This window comes from Apodemus sylvaticus, chromosome 12 (assembly GCF_947179515.1).
Source record: "Apodemus sylvaticus chromosome 12, mApoSyl1.1, whole genome shotgun sequence".
NCBI lineage: Eukaryota > Metazoa > Chordata > Mammalia > Rodentia > Muridae > Apodemus > Apodemus sylvaticus.
In genome coordinates this window covers 57,774,413-57,792,716 of record NC_067483.1, presented here as the reverse complement: position 1 = coordinate 57,792,716, position 18,304 = coordinate 57,774,413, and the positions used below count along the sequence as shown (strand labels likewise).

The 18,304-nt window shown below is 40.5% G+C and overlaps 2 protein-coding genes across 10 annotated transcripts in view; one reads left to right on the top strand and one right to left on the bottom strand.

The window, feature by feature from the left end:
* The first annotated feature begins 1,214 nt into the window (after positions 1 to 1,214).
* On the top strand, positions 1,215 to 18,141 carry Prg4 (proteoglycan 4). Of its 6 annotated transcripts, XM_052200573.1 has the most exons (13): positions 1,476 to 1,543; positions 1,835 to 1,937; positions 5,297 to 5,419; positions 6,728 to 6,847; positions 9,357 to 9,500; positions 11,562 to 12,209; positions 12,324 to 13,769; positions 14,345 to 14,422; positions 15,554 to 15,690; positions 15,928 to 16,084; positions 16,492 to 16,689; positions 17,043 to 17,168; positions 17,947 to 18,141. In XM_052200573.1, exons 2-13 carry the CDS (start codon positions 1,862 to 1,864, stop codon positions 18,042 to 18,044), a joined length of 3,351 nt encoding a protein of 1,116 aa, XP_052056533.1. In that variant the 5' UTR covers positions 1,476 to 1,543; positions 1,835 to 1,861; the 3' UTR covers positions 18,045 to 18,141. The 6 variants fall into 6 exon arrangements, with proteins under 6 accessions (XP_052056532.1, XP_052056534.1, XP_052056533.1 ...); XM_052200572.1 differs by lacking the exon at positions 1,476 to 1,543 and adding an exon at positions 1,215 to 1,290 and having other exon boundaries at positions 11,562 to 13,769; XM_052200571.1 differs by having other exon boundaries at positions 11,562 to 13,769.
* The window catches only part of Tpr (translocated promoter region, nuclear basket protein), a 51,853-nt gene continuing 51,645 nt past the window's right edge, over positions 18,097 to 18,304 (bottom strand). For all 4 annotated transcript variants that reach the window (XM_052200567.1, XM_052200568.1, XM_052200569.1 and 1 more), the window contains one exon: positions 18,097 to 18,296. In XM_052200567.1, the coding sequence (XP_052056527.1) occupies positions 18,241 to 18,296 (56 nt within the window). In that variant the 3' untranslated portion in view covers positions 18,097 to 18,240. The remainder of the gene's footprint in view (positions 18,297 to 18,304) is intronic.

The following is an 18,304-nucleotide window of genomic DNA, read 5'->3' as shown; positions in this document are numbered from 1 at the left end:
AAATATAGGTGATGATAATTCTACGTAAAGGTATTCTGTGATTACTAAATGCAAAGTCTTCTAAATATATTGTAGATGGCAAAATTCAGGATTGATTCACCAAACATGTCTTGTACACACACACAATCTCAGTGAAGCACTAGGCCCTAGGTTGGCAGTAAACTCCAGATATATTCTTCAGGAAATCAATGTCAGTTGGTGTTCAGAGACAAATGGACAGCTGATACCAATACAATGCATTACATTTGTTGACTGTAATCTTAAATGTGATTTGGGTTGACGCCGGACAAGGGTTTGGAAGGTGCTGAGACCTGGATGAAAGTTTATGTGAGGTAAGAACAGTATGAACAAGGACGTTTCATGTGCAAATGGAATAAAACTTGCAGCTGAGCTGAAAGGTTGCGGGTTTACACTTCCTCAGGCAGGGAAACTAACTAGAAACTAAAAAGATCTTTTCTAAACACTGTTGGTCTAGTCCTTAAATAAAAGGACTATGGGAAATACAGTTTTCATTTTATGGGTTTTTTCTTTTTTGAGGCAGAGTCCAACTGTGATATTCAATCTGGGTTCCTCTGCTTAGGGTTGTGAGTCTCTTGCCTCAGTTTCCCAAAAAGCAGATGGGACTACAGGCTGGCGTCAGCGAGGAAGGTTTTCAATAGTGTTTTAATGCAAGCTTTTTCATGGTAATGAAGCCTGAAACCCCAGTGTGTGGATATTTTACCTTTGGGTGAATGAAGGGTATTTTTTTTTCTGTGCCCTACAGAAATGGGAATTCAAAGAAGAAAGGGGGAGGAGGAGGAAGGGAAGGAAGAGGAAGAGGAGGAAGAAGAAGCATGATGTTACACTATTGATATAAGTTCATGACCCTTTTCATCCCAGGCTAACATTAGAGATGCATCAGAAGCACCTTACTAGATTAATGCCAAGAAGGAAGGAACAGCGCCGGCTTGAGGCGTTTAGAGCCGGCTGCCTTGCATGCTACTCAAAGGCTTCCAGAATGGGTTACCATCTCAGAACAATTTGTTCACTTCACTTAGAAATTAGAAATGTGTTTTGGCCAATAAATCTAACTTTATTTTGTAGTAGTCATTTTTCTTAATGGAAGTGTTTTCCAGATGTTGCCTAAGTCTAGTCGTCTGGGCCTCCATCCAACGAATGAGGAAAGCTTGATTTCATAGGTTGTCACTGTTGATTTTGCCTAACCTTTGGACTAATTGGTTCATCCCAATCCATCTGCACTGCTATATAAGACTTCCAGCACGCTGGAGAAATTCATCTCTCCTTTTACAGGTAAGTGTTGGGGTTAATATGCTTTTCGTAGAGTTAAGTGTGCCTTCCTTAAGTGTGTTCGAAAAAGGACAGTAGTTAGAAAGTTTTGAAAAGAATCATACTTCTGTGAGATACCTGTCAGAAGTCTGTGAATTGATACTGAGTTAGGTTGGAAGGTTGGAAGGTTGGAAAGACAGCTTGGCTGCTATTGCTAAACTCAATTTTATTGAAGCTGCTCATTTTTATCTCCAGGACACGATTTAAGCCTCGCACTGTGAGTACAGACTACTCTTCCAACATGTTCTAAAATAAGCCTGCTTTCTGCTATTCTTCTGAGGTATCACAGTGGTCGGTAATTTAACTGAGGTGGCTTACTTTTTTATTATATTAACAGAACAACTGCTTTCTCAGGAATTCAAGCTGATGGCCCATGGCTTTCGTTCTAAGAACAGAGTGGCTTGTTACTGAATCACATTTTGAAAGTTTCTGAAGGCTGTGCATGACAGACACATTATTAGTGGTGAGATTAAAGAGCAAGGTTTCTGATGCTTTTGTTTTATCTCAGGCAAGGGCGTTGCAGCTGAGAACAACCATGGGGTGGAAAATACTTCCCGTCTGCTTGTCGCTGCTGCTTCCTGTTTTCTTGATTCAGCAAGTTTCATCTCAAGGTAACTCCAGCATCAAAAAGCGCTTCTATTCAATCATTGCTATTAAGCACCCAGTTGGCTTTTATGGAAACAAAGACAACAATATATTCCTAAGCCTATGCGTTTCAAGGAGTTTAACATGTTGCAGCCCTAAACCTGAAATCACACAATACATCTGCGTGTTTTTTGGAATTCTCATCTTTCCTGCTGCACTGTGAGAGCTTTGAAGGAGTTCTGAGTTTTGATAAAAAATAATGCCCCTCCTCTGTTCCCTCAGTTTTTTTTTTTTACCCGAATTAAAAAAGTAAAATACAGACATTTACATAATAAAATCATGCTGGAGATACATAATACCATCAAAAGAAATGAAAAAAATGTAATATTTAAATAACAGGTTTTGGTTGTATGTTGACAAACTTGGTTATATGTTGACACCTTTTTAAAGTAAAATGTTTTATTAGCATTTTAAGTTATCATGCAGAGTAATTGGTTTCATTATGATAGTGCTTTTGTACATATTTTGCCTGTAAAAATATGGATTGGCTCACGATCATCTCTGTGGAGGGGACAGTTGAACGTTCTCTGTGTCATTCTATATTTACTGCATGAGCTACTGAAGAAATCACAGGAGATAAGATTTAACAAGCCACAAGAATTCCTTTGATAGGATAAGGAAATATTGATATGTTGGCCAAGAAAACTTATAAAGAAAAGATTCACATTTTATAAACCTATATTACTACCATATATTTAAAATAAGTAGGTATGTTGACAAATTTAACCAAACTTCTACATCGAATAGATTTTTATAAAGCATTATAAGGTAATAAATTCTTACTTGAGCATCATGTTGACATAGAAAGCATATTATAGTGCATATTTATAGTGTTCCAAATGGAAATTCATTAGCCTTAAGTGCTCTCTCTTCCTTGCAGGGACTATTCACCCTACAAATCTGAATGCCATTTCTTGTTATAATATTGCAAAGTTCAGTCCTTCCAAGTAAAGTCCTATTTTGAGAGCCTGCTGTACACTCAGCACAGCCAAGGTGGAGAGAGCAGACAGCACGGGGCTTACGTTCAGAATGAGGATTACGTTCAGAACGAGGCTTACGTTCAGAACGAGGATTACGTTACTTGGTCCTGGTAACATACATCTTTAATAAAGTGTGGTGTGTTCCCTTGGACATGAGAGGGAGGAAAACAAATATCCATAATTATTACAGTGGCATTTTATTTTTAAAAGAGACATTTCTGGTAAAATCTCTAAACTTCTCATTGAATTGGAACACAATAGATCACAGTTTGCTTGAGCATGGTTTCAGAATCACTCAGATAAAACCAGGTGGGGAACCACAGAAACCAAATATAAATGCTGAGTTAGGAATGACGGCCACAGTCCCCTGTCTCAAAGCCTTAGGCTTTCTCATGCGGTATTAAGATTCACAACATGGCTGTGTTCTAAGACACTCCCTTTCTTTGTGAAACAATGAAAGTTTATGAAAATTAATATGACAATCAGTGGGACTGGGAGATGATGGTTTGGGGGTAAACTGTCGGATGCACAAGTATGAGGACTGGATTTCAGATCCCAGCACCCATGTGACAAGCTAGATGCAGAAGTGCATGCCTCCAATCCGAGCTCTGGGAGTCAAGACAGGCTGATCCTGGAGCTCAGTGGCAGAGCAGACTAACTCCGATGACAAGTTCCAGGCTCAGTGAGACATCCTTGCCCAGCAGATGAGGCGGAACGTGACAGAGAGGAGCAGACACAGTCCTCTGGCCTCCACATGTGCATGCACACATGCATGTAACACACACACACACACACACACACACACACACCATCACACTCTAGTGATTTAAGTAAATACCAATAAGCTTAAGATTATAACAGACCACCTATGAAAAATACGTGGATTTGTTCTAGACATCTGCTAAGTGTAAAAGCATAATCTTTTGATGTTGTTTTGTCTGCTTGTCTTGCCTTCTCAACCTCTTCTCATTCTTTCCCCTTTATATATATGTATTTATATACATACACTATACGCATTTTTGTATGTACTGTGCACATATGTGTGTAAGCAATCCTTCTCAGAGCTATCCTGCTCTTTATTGTTTGTGTATGTATTAAGACTTTAACCTTCCTGGATTCTCTCGAGATTTTTTTCAGTGCGTTTTAACGTCTGCCTATGGATTGGGACATTCCAGAGGTGGATTCCATTGTTACAGTCATGCTGCTATCTTTTGGGGAAGATTTTGCAGTGATGTCTGCCAAATGGTGTTTAGAAATATTTGAGTCTAATTATTCCATCCCATCGCTATTGTTTGCTTGTTCCCAAACGCCAAGTTCACGACCTTTATGTCCACACCCCGATCCTATTGCAAGAGGTCTCTCTCACTACTCCCAACAGAGAGCACTTAGGAGAGTCCGTGCTGGACCAACCAGCATGTTCTAATTTTATTATAGAAGTGAGGGGCAATAGAATTAGTGAAGAATTCTGCTTCAAATTCAGATACATGAGTTTGAGAAGTCAAAATGGGTTATTTGTTCAGGATAATCATATAGTCAGGCATTTATGAGAGTAAATGGGATGTGCAAATAATGCATATATATCAATTGATATCTATTAGTTGATACACACAGATATAGCTGTATATTTATCTATATATACACACACATATACACATATACACTCTGTGTGTATATATATATATATACACACATATATATATACATATACACATATACATTCAGTAACTTACTGTATGTCATTGGAGAAGTTATTAAAATTTCTGTTATCTTTTTTTTTCCCTCCAAGACAGGGTTTCTCTGTGTAGCCCTGGCTGTTCTGGAATTTGGTCTGTAGATCAGGTTCACCTCAAACTCACAGGGATCCACTGCCTCTGCCTCCCAAGTGCTAGGATTAAAGGCATATGCTCCCGCATCTGGCCTGTGTCATTTTCACCTTAGATACGGCTAGTAATACTTTTTTAGAAACATTTTTGTAAGTCTTGGAGAGAACAAATGACTCAGTCCCTGGCATAAGATTGTTCAAAAATGGCCACTAGTAGTCATGATAGCATTAATCTCTACAGTTATCACTGCCCCCTTCCCTCAGAATTACCACTCCTTACGTAAGCATACTTAGCTTGACTTTCAAAAGTTTATCTATAATCCCAGTTTAGTGAAGAATAAAGCAACATCACTAAGGTTACATAAAGGCTCGCCCAGACATCAGCTACGTCCATCAGTGTGCATTCTTCCCAGCACTGCCCGGCGGTTAAAACTCCCCTTTTCTGGTGGCCTTGTTCCCCTTAGTAGGTCTCTCCTGTTCGAAATGGTTTGGCCATGTTTACCCTAGTATTGTGTACTTTTAGATTTATCAAGCTGTGCAGGGAGATGTGGGGAAGGGTATTCTAGAGATGCCACCTGCAACTGTGATTATAACTGTCAACACTACATGGAGTGCTGTCCTGATTTCAAGAGAGTCTGCACTACAGGTAAGTTCTAAAAGCTGGCACTGTCTGTCCAGCGCACTGTCTGTCCTGAGCCTGCTTTTGTACCCCTTCGCAGCTCTGTCCTTCCTTCCTCCCACCTCCTTTGTTGAAGTGCCTTTCCTTGCACAAACGTTGAAGTGCACTGTATATACCTAACGATGGTTTCAAGGCTTCTGATTACCGGGGTAGTGAACAGAAGCATTTGCCACTTGCACCTATGTGTTGACTGCTTGCATGTGAAATGTTCGAAGTGAAGACTTAGCACTGTGACTAGGTAGGTATCAAGTAAAAAGGAAGGTACTTCTTCATTGATGGTTAAGTTTTGATTGCTTAGAGATGAGCCTTTCAAAGAGTTTCCTCAAAAGGATCAATAGGCATAGAACTTTTACATATACTATTTGAACTTTTGGTAGTAAATGTGTTTCTAAGATCCGCTGCCTCTGCCTCCTGAAGAGACTATTTTAAAGATCAAGAGAATTCCAGGCTTGAATGATTAATTTCAAAGCCTCAAAGTTCTAAATTATGAGAGTATTACTATTGAACAAAATTTGAGTCATTTCTTGTAATAGATTCAGACACATAATATTCAATTTATAAATGCTATAACTAAAAGCTGTAAAAGTTATATTTGCGTTAGCATTTGCATGTGGAGATGGTTAACTATAGTGTTGTACAGTTTTTGTGTTGGGTAAAGTATTTCGACTTCCCACCAAACTTCCTTCTGGAACAAGCAGGCCTCCTAGCACAGTCCACACCATGGGATTAACTGAAATCTTTCAATCTTATTCTGTGCCCAGTTTGTCATTTTAAGAGTCTCCGCATTGTAAGTGACTTTTGACTTGAGTAGTGGCCTGCTCAACTAGTTTCTTGGGATATGTTGTTTTAAAATATGAAGATTCAATTAGCACAAATTTATTACAAAGAAATGGTGTCAGTGGTGTGAAAAGATGAAGGACCTCATATGAGGGCAGTTTGCTGTATAACTCTTTTCTAGCTTTCTATTGTGTCTTCACATACGTAATTCTCAGGCAGCACTGGGCTGTCTCTTGGTGTGTTACAGGGGAAAGAACAATGGCCCAGTTCATCAAATTTTTTCCCTAACTTAGGCGGTCTTTATTTGGACATCATCCCTTTAAAGTTAGTTTTTCATAGTTGATGATGTGTGTACTCCAAATTCCAAATTGGAGACTTAGAAGCACCCCATCCTTGGGACTCTAGGCAGCTGTCAGATGAGAAATGCTACGAGATCTGTAAGTATTGCTTTGTGAGTAATAATTCATGATATTTAATAATCTGTTTTGCTCTGGGCAGAGCTATCCTGCAAAGGACGCTGCTTCGAGTCCTTCGCACGAGGAAGGGAGTGTGACTGTGACTCCCAGTGTAAGCAGTTTGGCAAGTGCTGTCCAGATTATGCCAGCTTCTGTGAGGAAGGTAAGAACCAGGGCCCCGAGGCAGTGCTACTGGGCACAGTCAGCCCAGTCCATGCCTTGGCTTCACGGATGGCTAATGCACAGCTGAGTTCTTGATTTTACGAATGTATAAGCTGCTTCATAATACTTTTGTTTCACAAAGACAAATGAAAGAAAGCGTCTTTCAACAGGAGCCTCACCAAAGCTCTAGAAGCACCAGGATCTCTGGTTCTCTAGCAAGGGGGACAGGGGCTGAGTGTACAACCTTTTATCTTCCAAGGTGCCTCCTCTACAGTTGAAAACTTGTCCCCACCTAATGGTACTGATTTCACAAAATCAGCTACCCTTAGAGCTCTCTGTGCTTTGAGTTTTAATGTCTGAGTATATATTTAAAGGCTGAACACTTCTACCTTCTTCATATAAACTAACTAGTCACCAACTTTACAGGCAACAATGCTAAAAAGTTAGTACCTCAATTAATTAGTTATATGTTCCTTCCTATCCTTCCTGTCCCTTCAGCAGTCTCTACACAAAGCTGGTGAGTGACAAAGTCAATAAAAGGGAGAGGGACAGTCTTATTTAAATCATCTCTGGCCATTACACCTTGAAGCAATACTTTCACAGTATAACCTGCCCCGCCTCTTTTTTGGGGGGGCGGGATTTCGTTTCTTTTTCGAGACAGGGTTTCTCTGGGTAGCCCTGGATGTCCTGGAACTCACTCTGTAGACCAGGCTGGCCTTGAACTCAGAAATCCACCTGCCTCTGTCTCCCAGAGTACTGGGATTACAGGTGTGTCCCACCACCACCTGGCCTCTTTTTTTAAAACTTAAAATGATAGAATGCCTTCATCTCCAATGTTTGTTCTTAACCATTCTTTGTCAAAATGTGAGTATCTGTGGAGGCAAATTTGAGATAAGTATTGCTTGCATAATTTGACCATGTTTTTTAGTTAGGTTGTGCCTCCTAATTTTTTTTAGAAACTTAATCAGCAGAGTTGAGGGCTGTTTCCTAGCGGGTCAATATTTTTACAGGAAGTGTTCTAAAAATACTAGAAACAACGCCCTTATTTCAAAACCCCAGAGCTTAGCATTCCTGCTGTTTTCAGAAGGCACCATGATGGGGATATCTATTTTCTCACTACCTTGATAATTATTTTGGCCACGAGACAAGCCAAAACCAAATCAAACCAAACCAAACAACACCCTACCTCCCGAATACCCCAAGAAGTTGTTTTGACAGAGGATGGATAGGGAAGAAGATTGGGGGATGAGTCACAGAGAGACCGTCATCATCATAGTAAATACTCCCAGTACCCTGTGCTTCTGAAGTATACCTACAGCTGAGGTAGGACGCAGAGGAACTGAGGCAGCGTAAGGCCACTCCATTCACAGATTTCATGTAGATAGGGTCCCAACTAAAAATGAAATAATACTCCAGAGCTTCAGAATTTCATTTAAAACAGCACTGAAACTTACTACTAAGTTGTTTCAGGGTTGCTGTAAGTACTGTTTATTGGGATCTATCTAAAAATTGTAACACTTTGAGAACAGGCAGGAGTCATAGTAATCCAATCGCTTCCCAGTGTGGGTGGGTGGAGAGAAGCCTGAAAGGTTATCTGTTTTGGCCACAATCGCGAACTAGTACCCGGCAGAGCTGTTACTCAATTTGGCGTTTTCGTTAAGGGGAGGAGAAAGAGGGTGAGGTATGGTGCCCAGTTCCTGGAAATAGGAAGGTTTCTGAAGGGATGGAGGGAACATCAGGGTGTTTGTACCACTTCTCTTCCCCATCTCCACTGCTGTTTCTTCTCCTTCAAACCCCTCTCCTTTCTTCCAATTCCCAGGAATGCCCCATGCTTCCTTCCTCTTTTAGATGCCGAGGAGTGGGGTAGGGTGGGGGAGGGATAAAAGGCAAAGAAGACATGTCAAACTATTAGTGTGTGTTAACTTGGGAAGGGTAACATGTCTGTGAAATCTTCAAAATATGCCCACACAACTTTTATAATAATCAAGGCACACTGGCATTATTTGACTTAAATTCACACGAAAACAGGAAATATATAATTATTATGCTGCCTAGTGCATGATTTTTCCCATGATCCATATGCAGTATTATTTTTATAATTGTGGAATGATGGCAAGATAGATGAAGCTCATAGAATTACAACTTGTTTTGTGTGGGTATTCCTCTTTAGCATTGTGGGATACACACATCTCACTTAAAGCCGAGAAAATGTTCAATAGTTTGGCCTCTATTCCAAGGTCAAAGAGGTAGATACTTAGAAGCCTACAACTAACATTTAGAGCGTTGACCTCTTGGGACTCTTTTCTATCATAATTTTCCAGTTTGGGAATCACTGTTTTATAGCAATGTTCTGAATTATTGGGGTTCCTTGTGTTGGGCTACCTACCAGCTGTCCTCTATTGACACTTATCAGTTTCACGTCTGGAAACCCCATGAATCCAACCTTCTTCAGTTAGCACTGCTGATGAGTCTAAATGGGATGCTAATCAATCTGTCTTGCTTGGCCTCAGTGCATAATCCCACATCACCACCTCCAAAGACTGCACCTCCGCCTCCAGGAGCATCTCACACCATCAAATCAACCACCAAACGCTCACCCAAATCACCAAAAAGGAAGACTAAGAAAGTTGTAGAATCTGAGGAGATAACAGAAGGTAGGAAGATGACAGCCATCACTACAGGCGATTTCGTAACTGAAATAACCTGTAGGTGGACTATTCATATGAATATCCTCAAAGCGTCATCTTTTTATCATGAAGCACTCCTCACATTTTTTGTTTATTTGATTTAAGTTAAAATCTAAGCCAAAATATAAACCTTTGGGATATTTTTAGCCCTTACTTACCAAACCCAGCATGGGACTTCTCAGAAGTGGTAAATCTCATTAAAAAAAAAAAGAAAGAAAGAAAACTTTCAGGTTTTTTTCCCTCTGTTTTTCACAGAATTAGATTATGTAAAATTCAGCAGGTATTGGAAAATCAGGGGAAAGTTCTACTGTTAGTTTATGTGATGAACTAAGATGCCTTGCTTTTAGCTGACAGCTTTACAAAGCAAGTAGTTGCATTACCCATAAAGTGACAGCACACTCCAGTGCTCGGAGACCAGCTATCAGCCTTTCTTATTGCATGTGGACCAGCAGGATTTTTTTTTCTTTGTTTTGTTCTAAATCACAGTTGGTGTGATCAAACTTTTTATTTGATTTATAGAACATTCTGTTTCTGAAAATCAAGAGTCCTCCTCCTCCTCCTCTTCCTCTTCAACTATTCGGAAAATCAAGTCTTCCAAAAATTCAGCTAATAGAGAATTACAGAAGAACCCAAAAGGTTTGAGCATTGATAAAGATCAAAGACTCTATCAATGCCATGTTAACAATAATTTTTTAAACAGTAATGTGTGTTGATAGAATAGTTTGAGATCTCAAAATTTGGGGAGTATGTAACTATGGAAATAGCTTAAAAAGTGCCAAATGAATAGTCCTTATAGATAATCAGTGGTAAGTAGCTAAGTAATGCTTCACAGCAAGGGATTAGAAGATGCTGTAACTGTAGAAACATAGGACGGTACTGGAGACAGTAGTTTGTGAGTCTGTTGCAATTCCTTCCTATCTGATCACCGTCTTCTCTTCCCTTTCTGCCCCCAGCTATTGTTTTCCCTTCTATGATTTTATTTAACATAAATATATGTAGTGTTTTCCTAACATTAATCCTTGACATTCTCTTAAACCTCCAGGGAAAGGCAAGATTATCACTCCTGTTATTGCTCTTTATTATTTTCTTATTTTTATTTTTATTTTTTTATTTTTTTTTAAAGATTTATTTATTGTTATATGTAAGTACACTGTAGCTGTCTTCAGACACACCAGAAGAGGGCATCTGATTTCATTACGGATGGTTGTGAGCCACCATGTGGTTGCTGGGATTTGAACTCAGGACCTTCGGAAGAGCAGTTAGTGTTCTTACCCGCTGAGCCATCTCTCCAGCCCCCATTTTCTTATTTTTAAAATCACATCTGTAGCACTTTTTCTCTGCAAGTTAAAGAATGGGCTGTTTTTCCCTGAAAGGAGATTCCATCTGATCTGTTATTTGTATTTCCTGAAATTCTAAAATATATTCTTTCTCTAGTAAGTACTAGAATTTTGAGCAACAGTTCCCCTGGGTGACGGTAGTTTCTCTGAAACATTCTTCAGTCTGCCAGCTAGACAGTCTAACTTCAAGTCACTGCAAGAATCTTGCTCTTGATGGAAGTGGAATACAAATTTGCTAAGCAGAACTCTTATCAGTGAAAGGCTCTTTAGGCTTAGTAGCTCCCATAAAGGGTAGTTGCTATGGGGAATTTTAAATAGAATCTATTGCCTTGACAGCCTACTTGCCGATGTCCTGTGAACTATTGAGTTTAACAACGCAGTTGAAAAGGAGCAGCTCATAGCCTTATGTATTGCAGCTAGGTTCAGTAGAAACCAGTTAGTTGCAAAGACTGGAACCAAATCCTCAGTAGGAACCTTTGTAGGAGTTAGTGTAAAGAAGCTATTAGAGGTTGGAGTCACGATTCCAGGAAGGAGGGGACAACACTGAACACTACAGAATGGGGGTGGGTGGCATGCGTGGATCAAATGAGGGGCAAAGAACACAAACACAGACATGCATTCATGCCACTGACCACTTTGATGACTTCAAGCTGTCACTTCAAAATAACAAGATTTTATTTTTTTCCTCTAGTAAAAGATAACAAGAAAAACACCCCTAAAAAGAAACCTAATCCAGAGCCACCGGTGGTAGATGAAGCTGGAAGCGGACTGGACAACGGGGAGCCCAGGCTCACCCCACCTCCGGACCCTCCTACTACTCCACACATCAAAGTCACCACAGCTCCCAAGACTACAGCTGCAAAACCAGTAACTCCTAAACCCAGCATTCCACCTAATTCTGAGACCTCTAAAGAGGCATCTTCAGCTTCCAATAAAGAGACAACAGTTGAAACAAAGGAGACTACTGAAACAAATAAACAGTCTTCCACCAGTAAAAAAGAGAAGACTACTTCAGCTAAGGAGACACGGAGTGCAGAGAAAACATCTGCTAAAGATGCTGAACCCACATCTGCAACTCCCAAGAACTCAGCTCCCACTACTACCAAGAAGCCTGAACCTACCACCAAGGAGCCAGCTCCCACCACCCCCAAGGAGCCAGCTCCCACCCCCAAGGAGCCAGAATCCACCACCCCCAAGGAGCCTGAACCCACCACTCCCAAGGAGCCAGCTCCCACCACCAAGAAACCTGAACCCACAACTCCCAAGGAGCCAGCTCCCACCACCAAGAAACCTGAATCCACAACTCCCAAGGAGCCAGCTCCCACCACCCCCAAGGAGCCTGAACCCATCACTCCCAAGGAGCCAGCTCCCACCACCAAGAAACCTGAACCCACAACTCCCAAGGAGCCAGCTCCCACCACCAAGAAACCTGAATCCACAACTCCCAAGGAACCAGCTCCCACCACCCCCAAGGAGCCTGAACTCACCACCCCCAAGGAGCCTGAACCCACCCCCCCCAAGGAGCCTGAACCCACCACCCCCAAGGAGCCTGAACCCACCCCCAAGGAGCCTGAACCCACCACCCCCAAGGAGCCTGAACCCACCACCCCCAAGGAGCCTGAACCCACCACCCCCAAGGAGCCTGAACCCACTACCCCCAAGGAGCCTGAACCCACCACTCCCAAGGAACCTGAACCCACCACCCCCAAGGAGCCTGAACCCACCACTCCCAAGGAGCCTGAACCCACCCCCAAGGAGCCTGAACCCACCACCCCCAAGGAGCCTGAACCCACCCCCAAGGAACCTGAACCCACCACCCCCAAGGAGACTGAACCCACCACCCCCAAGGAGCCTGAACCCACCACCCCCAAGGAGCCTGAACCCACCACCCCCAAGGAGCCTGAACCCACCACCCCCAAGGAGCCTGAACCTACCACCCCCAAGGAACCAGCTCCCACAACCAAGGATCCAGCTCCCACCACCCCCAAGGAACCTGAACCCACCACCCCTAAAGAGCCAGCACCTACCACCCCCAAGGAGCCGGAACCCACCCTCCCTGAGGAGCTTGAACCTACTACTCCCAAGATCCCTGATGAAGTAACAGCTGAGGTTGCAGAGGCACCCACACCAAAGGCTCTTGAAAATAATCCCAAGGAGCCCGCTGTACCACCAACTGAGACTCCTGAGGTAAACAAACCTGAAATGACAACTGCTAAAGAGAAGACAACAGAAAAAGACACAACCCAAGCTACAACGGTCGCCCCTAAGAGGACAACAGAGACAACAATCATACCAGAAGAGACTACTGAAACAAAAGCAAGTACCACCACTCAAATAACATCTACAACTCAAGATACCACATCACCCAAAATCACTACTCTGAAAGCAACAACTCTTGCACCCAAAGTAACTGCTCCAGCAGAAGAGATTCAGAACGAACCTGAAGAAACAACTCCTGCACCTGATTCTGATGATTCTAAGACAACTCTAAAGCCACGGAAACCAACCAAAGCACCCAAGCCCGCCTCTACCAAAAAGCCAACCAAAGCACCCAAGAAGGCCACCTCTACCAAAAAGCCAAAGACAACAAGAGTGAAAAAACCAAAAACTACACCATCTCCTCCAAAGACGACCTCAACAACACCAGAACTGAATACCACCCCTCTAGAAGTCACACTGCCAACCACCATGGTCCCTAAACAAACTCCAAACTCTGAAACAGCTGAAGTCAATCCCAATCATGAAGATGCAGATGGAGGTGAAGGAGAAAAGCCTCTGGTCCCCAGGCCCCCTGTGCTATTCCCCAGGCCCCCTGTGCTATTCCCCAGTGCTATCCCAGGCACTGATCGCTTGGCTGGGGCACTCAATCAAGGCATTCACATCAATCCCATGCTTTCAGGTAACCTCAGTCACTTTCCTGTTCTAGTATCTCTCTATGGAGATTCATTATCTCAAACTCTAACCCGTGAATTTACCAAGCTTAGTTGCAGCTTCCTTATAGCTGTAGAGATTAGGAGTGATCATAGAATATTTATTATCCAGGAGACTGAGTAGTATTTAGCAACAGAAACTTACTTGTTGGCTAACTCCAGACATGTCTGTTGGGAGCAGAAATGGGGTAGAGAATGTCAAAATAATTTAGGTATTATCCTTTAGAGAGTACAATGCAACATCTCCTTTTCTCAGTGACTGAAAACGTCAATGTCTAATAAGCACCTCATATACATGAAGATCAAGATAACCTGGCCTCTGACACCTCACTATTACTTTTATGTAACATTCCTGAATGGTGTTAGGCAAGCAGAACTATGGAACATTACCACTTCCTTTTCTCATTACTAGAACTCAGAGGGTAAACAGGAAACAGAATCTCGTAAGGATTTGAAAAGAACAAATTGCTTTCCTCCTTCTGTTCTATATTAAGCCTTTTGATTTCTTCCTTTTGTTTTGTATTAATTTTTTGTTGATTTTTAGATGAGACCAATTTATGCAATGGCAAGCCAGTGGATGGATTGACTACTCTGCGCAATGGGACACTAGTTGCATTTCGAGGTGAGTTATGAATTATATAAACCTGCTTCTTCCTGCTTTGTATTGGCATTTTCTGAGAACAAAGTCACAAGGTGCTAACTGAATTGTATGATTCTACAGTAAATGAGAACATTATTAACCTAGGTACATAAATGCAACAAAGAACTTATTATCTCTTAAGGTTTCTTTGTGCCTGTGTATATGCCTGTGCGCATGCATGTCTGTATGTGGATAGGATTTCAAAGTTTCAATTTCAAATTAAATGAAGTGATAGAAATTTGCATTCTCTGAACAATTTTCTTAGAAAATTATTCTTCCACTGTGAAGTAAGAAAAGCTGTACTTTTTTTGTTCTGGAGTTATTAAGTAAATATGGAAATTTAGTAAATTTCCCATGGATTTTCTGTTATTTTAGTCTTAGAATGCAGATTAGGAAAGAATAAAAAATTGTACACAGTAAAGGTTCAATAGATTGTAGTAGTCATTAAGTTCTAACACCAATTCTATAAACCACTGAAACCCAAGAGCTCTAAGTCACAAGGGCAAAAAGATCTTTTTAGGGAAGTAGAAAGGAGCTGATAGCTGACTCAGTGGAGGAGGGTGGTGACCATCAGGCCCGTGCCTGTATTGACCTTTGAGACCTGCACCAAGACAGGAGAAAACCGACTCCCACTCTGAGACCTACACTGAGGGAGGAAAGAACCAACAACCACAAGTTGCTCCATGACCTCCACATGGACCCTGCAAACCCAGATACATATAAATAAAACAAAAAACAAAAAACAAAAACAAATTAAAATCAAGGTGGGTGTGGCAACAAACTCCCTCAATCCCAACACCCAGGAGGTGGAGCTCTCTGAGTTCAAGGCCAGGGAGGTGTACAGATTGTCTCAAAACAACCTTAATTTCAATTAAATAAAAAATAAAACTAGAAACTAAACTATCTCAAAGTATCTTTTGTTATATTTTGGATCTAAGAAATAGCTTAGAAATACACAAATTTTCTTTTTCACCTGGCTCTATGTCCAGGTACTTTTTTAACACATTAACTCCATTTTTCTTTATAACCATCACCCTTTTCTGTGTTTTCCTTTTCTGTGGGGACATAGTTTAGTATTTAGACTGCAGATTGACAAGTCTTTTTAATTTTTAGGTCATTATTTCTGGATGCTGAATCCGTTCAGACCACCATCTCCACCACGCAGGATTACTGAAGTCTGGGGTATTCCCTCTCCTATTGACACTGTTTTTACTAGATGCAACTGCGAAGGAAAGACTTTCTTCTTTAAGGTAACACAAAAGCTGTTTAGAATAAAAAACAGTGCAGTTGCCCTTGTCATAACAAAATCTTACCTTCAACTTGGAAATCATATATATTTTTTGAAAAATGACAATTTGATACTATTTATGACCTGCTTATTCAAATTCAACCAATTTATTGTATTCTCCCTATACTTGAATCTGAGGATGAAATCCAGAAACATGCCTACAAAACCTTTAACATCATTTTCTCCTGTAAACAACCAGGATTCTCAGTACTGGCGCTTCACTAACGACGTAGCAGATGCTGGGTATCCTAAACAGATTGTCAAAGGCTTTGGAGGACTAACAGGGAAGGTAGTGGCTGCTCTTTCCATAGCCAAGTACAAGGACAGGCCTGAATCTGTGTACTTCTTCAAGAGAGGTATGTACTACACAATTGTCAGTGTGACATTACTTCTTTAAGGAGTCTTTTCTTTTTAATTGCTAGGATTACTATCAAAAAGTATTCTTAATGGCAGGAATAAAACAGCTTTAATGAATAAATATTTCAGGCCATAAGAAGTATTTAGATCTCCTGCAATGTGAACCATAACACATCTGGACTTTCAAATCACTGATAAAAAGAATGCAATTTATTGGATTCGTTTGTTCAACACATATTTCAGGTCTTAGTTATTACTATATTTCAAGAACAGCATTAACAATAGCCATTATTAAGCATATATTTGTGAAGAACCAAAAATAAAAAATAAAAAAAACGTGAGGCAATCGTAAGCCGCTCCTTTCTGGGTGGATTGCCCTGAGTTGTGCCTTTCCACTGTGTACCAGGTGGCAACATTCAGCAGTACACTTACAAACAGGAGCCCGTGAGGAAGTGCACAGGGAGGCGGCCTGCCGTCAGCTACTCAGTGTATGGGGAGGCGGCTCAGGTGAGAAGGCGCCGCTTTGAGCGTGCTGTTGGACCTCTCCAGACACACACCTTCAGGATCCATTACTCGGTACCCAGAGTCTCTTATCAAGACAAAGGTAATTTTCACCATGTCAAGAATGCTGATCATGAAGAGTAATACTTTCCTATTAAGTTACCCTTATTAAATATAAATATTGGCCATAAAAGTACTAACCATTTAGGATTATTGATGTAAAACAAATCCATTTGCCTTACTGAGTAATAACCAAGATCAATTCTTGTTGGTAAACAAAGTTTACTCAAGACAGTTAATAGCAAACAACAAGCACTGTATACAAATCTCTATCCCTCAAGACAGCCCTACAAGTGAGGTGTAATGTCACGGCAGAGAACAAACTCAAAACCTAGGTTTGTGTAGCTCTAAGGCTGTAAACTCTTTCAAACCTTTTATTAAAAATTCTGCTCGCAGGTTTCCTCCACAATGAAGTCAAAGTGAGCACCATGTGGAGAGGGTTTCCAAATGTTGTTACTTCAGTGATAACACTGCCTAACATTAGGAAACCTGACGGCTATGACTACTACGCCTTTTCCAAAGGTAAGTTGATTGGACAGTTTTGTGAACTTCAAGTTGATCTTAACCCGAGGAAGCACAAATGTAATTTAAGTGGAAACAGCAAGTGTGCAATTATGACTGTAAATAAGAAACCCAACTTCAGTGCTTACTCAATATGAAGGAAGACTGTTGCACTAATTTTATTTACTAGAAGGAGTGCAGAGCAGTTTTACTGCATTGTTAGGACATCAGAAGAAAACTGGTTAGGAGAAACAGTATTTGCTGCTCTCACAAGTGACTCTTAAGATGGTATGTATTATTATAGTCTACAAGGTGTTCAAGACATTCATGGAACCCAGTTTTATTAAGTGAAGCTTATTGCCCAGGATACTTAACTTTGGAAAGACCAGTCATCTAAATTATTCTGCCCATGATTCTATAATATGAATGCCTAAGAAATATATTTTTTATATTTCTTATATATTATATATATTTTTTAAATTAACCATTTTTTCCTCTTTTTTTTTTAATTAGATATATTCTTTATTTACATTTCAAATGATTTCCCCTTTCCTGGTCTCCTCCCCAACTCCTACCAATTAACTATTTTTAAATACTTATTTCAACAAGTGTTGAACCTAATATTAACTGGCGGATGCTGAAAGATTATTCATTCCATCACTCAAATTATTTTTTGTCAGAAAGCTAATGAAATCCACTTTTGATATTGAAATGATACTGACATTGAATACAGTACTCAATACAAACTTAAATGTTTTACTTTCTTTTTAATTAAAAGGATGTTTTCTCTTTTATTTAGATCAATACTATAACATTGATGTGCCTACTAGAACAGCAAGAGCAGTTACCACTCGTTCAGGGCAGACCCTCTCCAAAATCTGGTACAACTGTCCTTGAACTGACTGGCAAAGAAGAGTCATCAAAATGAAATGAAGAAAACAGTGATACCTTATGACATTGAAATACATTTTATTAATAAAGAATGTTGAAATGAGCATACCTATTTAAATACAAAACACTTTTCAACTTGACAATCATTATATTAAAACAGATTCTTCAATCTTATTCACAAGTGTCACAGTTTATAGATCACTTAATTAATATTCCCTCTATTTATTCCTCCTCTTCCTCCCATTGCATGGCTTATACCTGCAGAA

Coding starts and splice junctions, on each gene's coding strand:
- Prg4 (XM_052200572.1), top strand. CDS start 1,862: ATGGGGTGGAAAATACTTCCCGTCTGCTTGTCGCTGCTGCTTCCTGTT. Junction 5,420..6,727: donor CAAGAGAGTCTGCACTACAG/GTAAGTTCTAAA, acceptor TGCTCTGGGCAG/AGCTATCCTGCAAAGGACGC. Junction 14,423..15,553: donor GACACTAGTTGCATTTCGAG/GTGAGTTATGAA, acceptor TTTAATTTTTAG/GTCATTATTTCTGGATGCTG.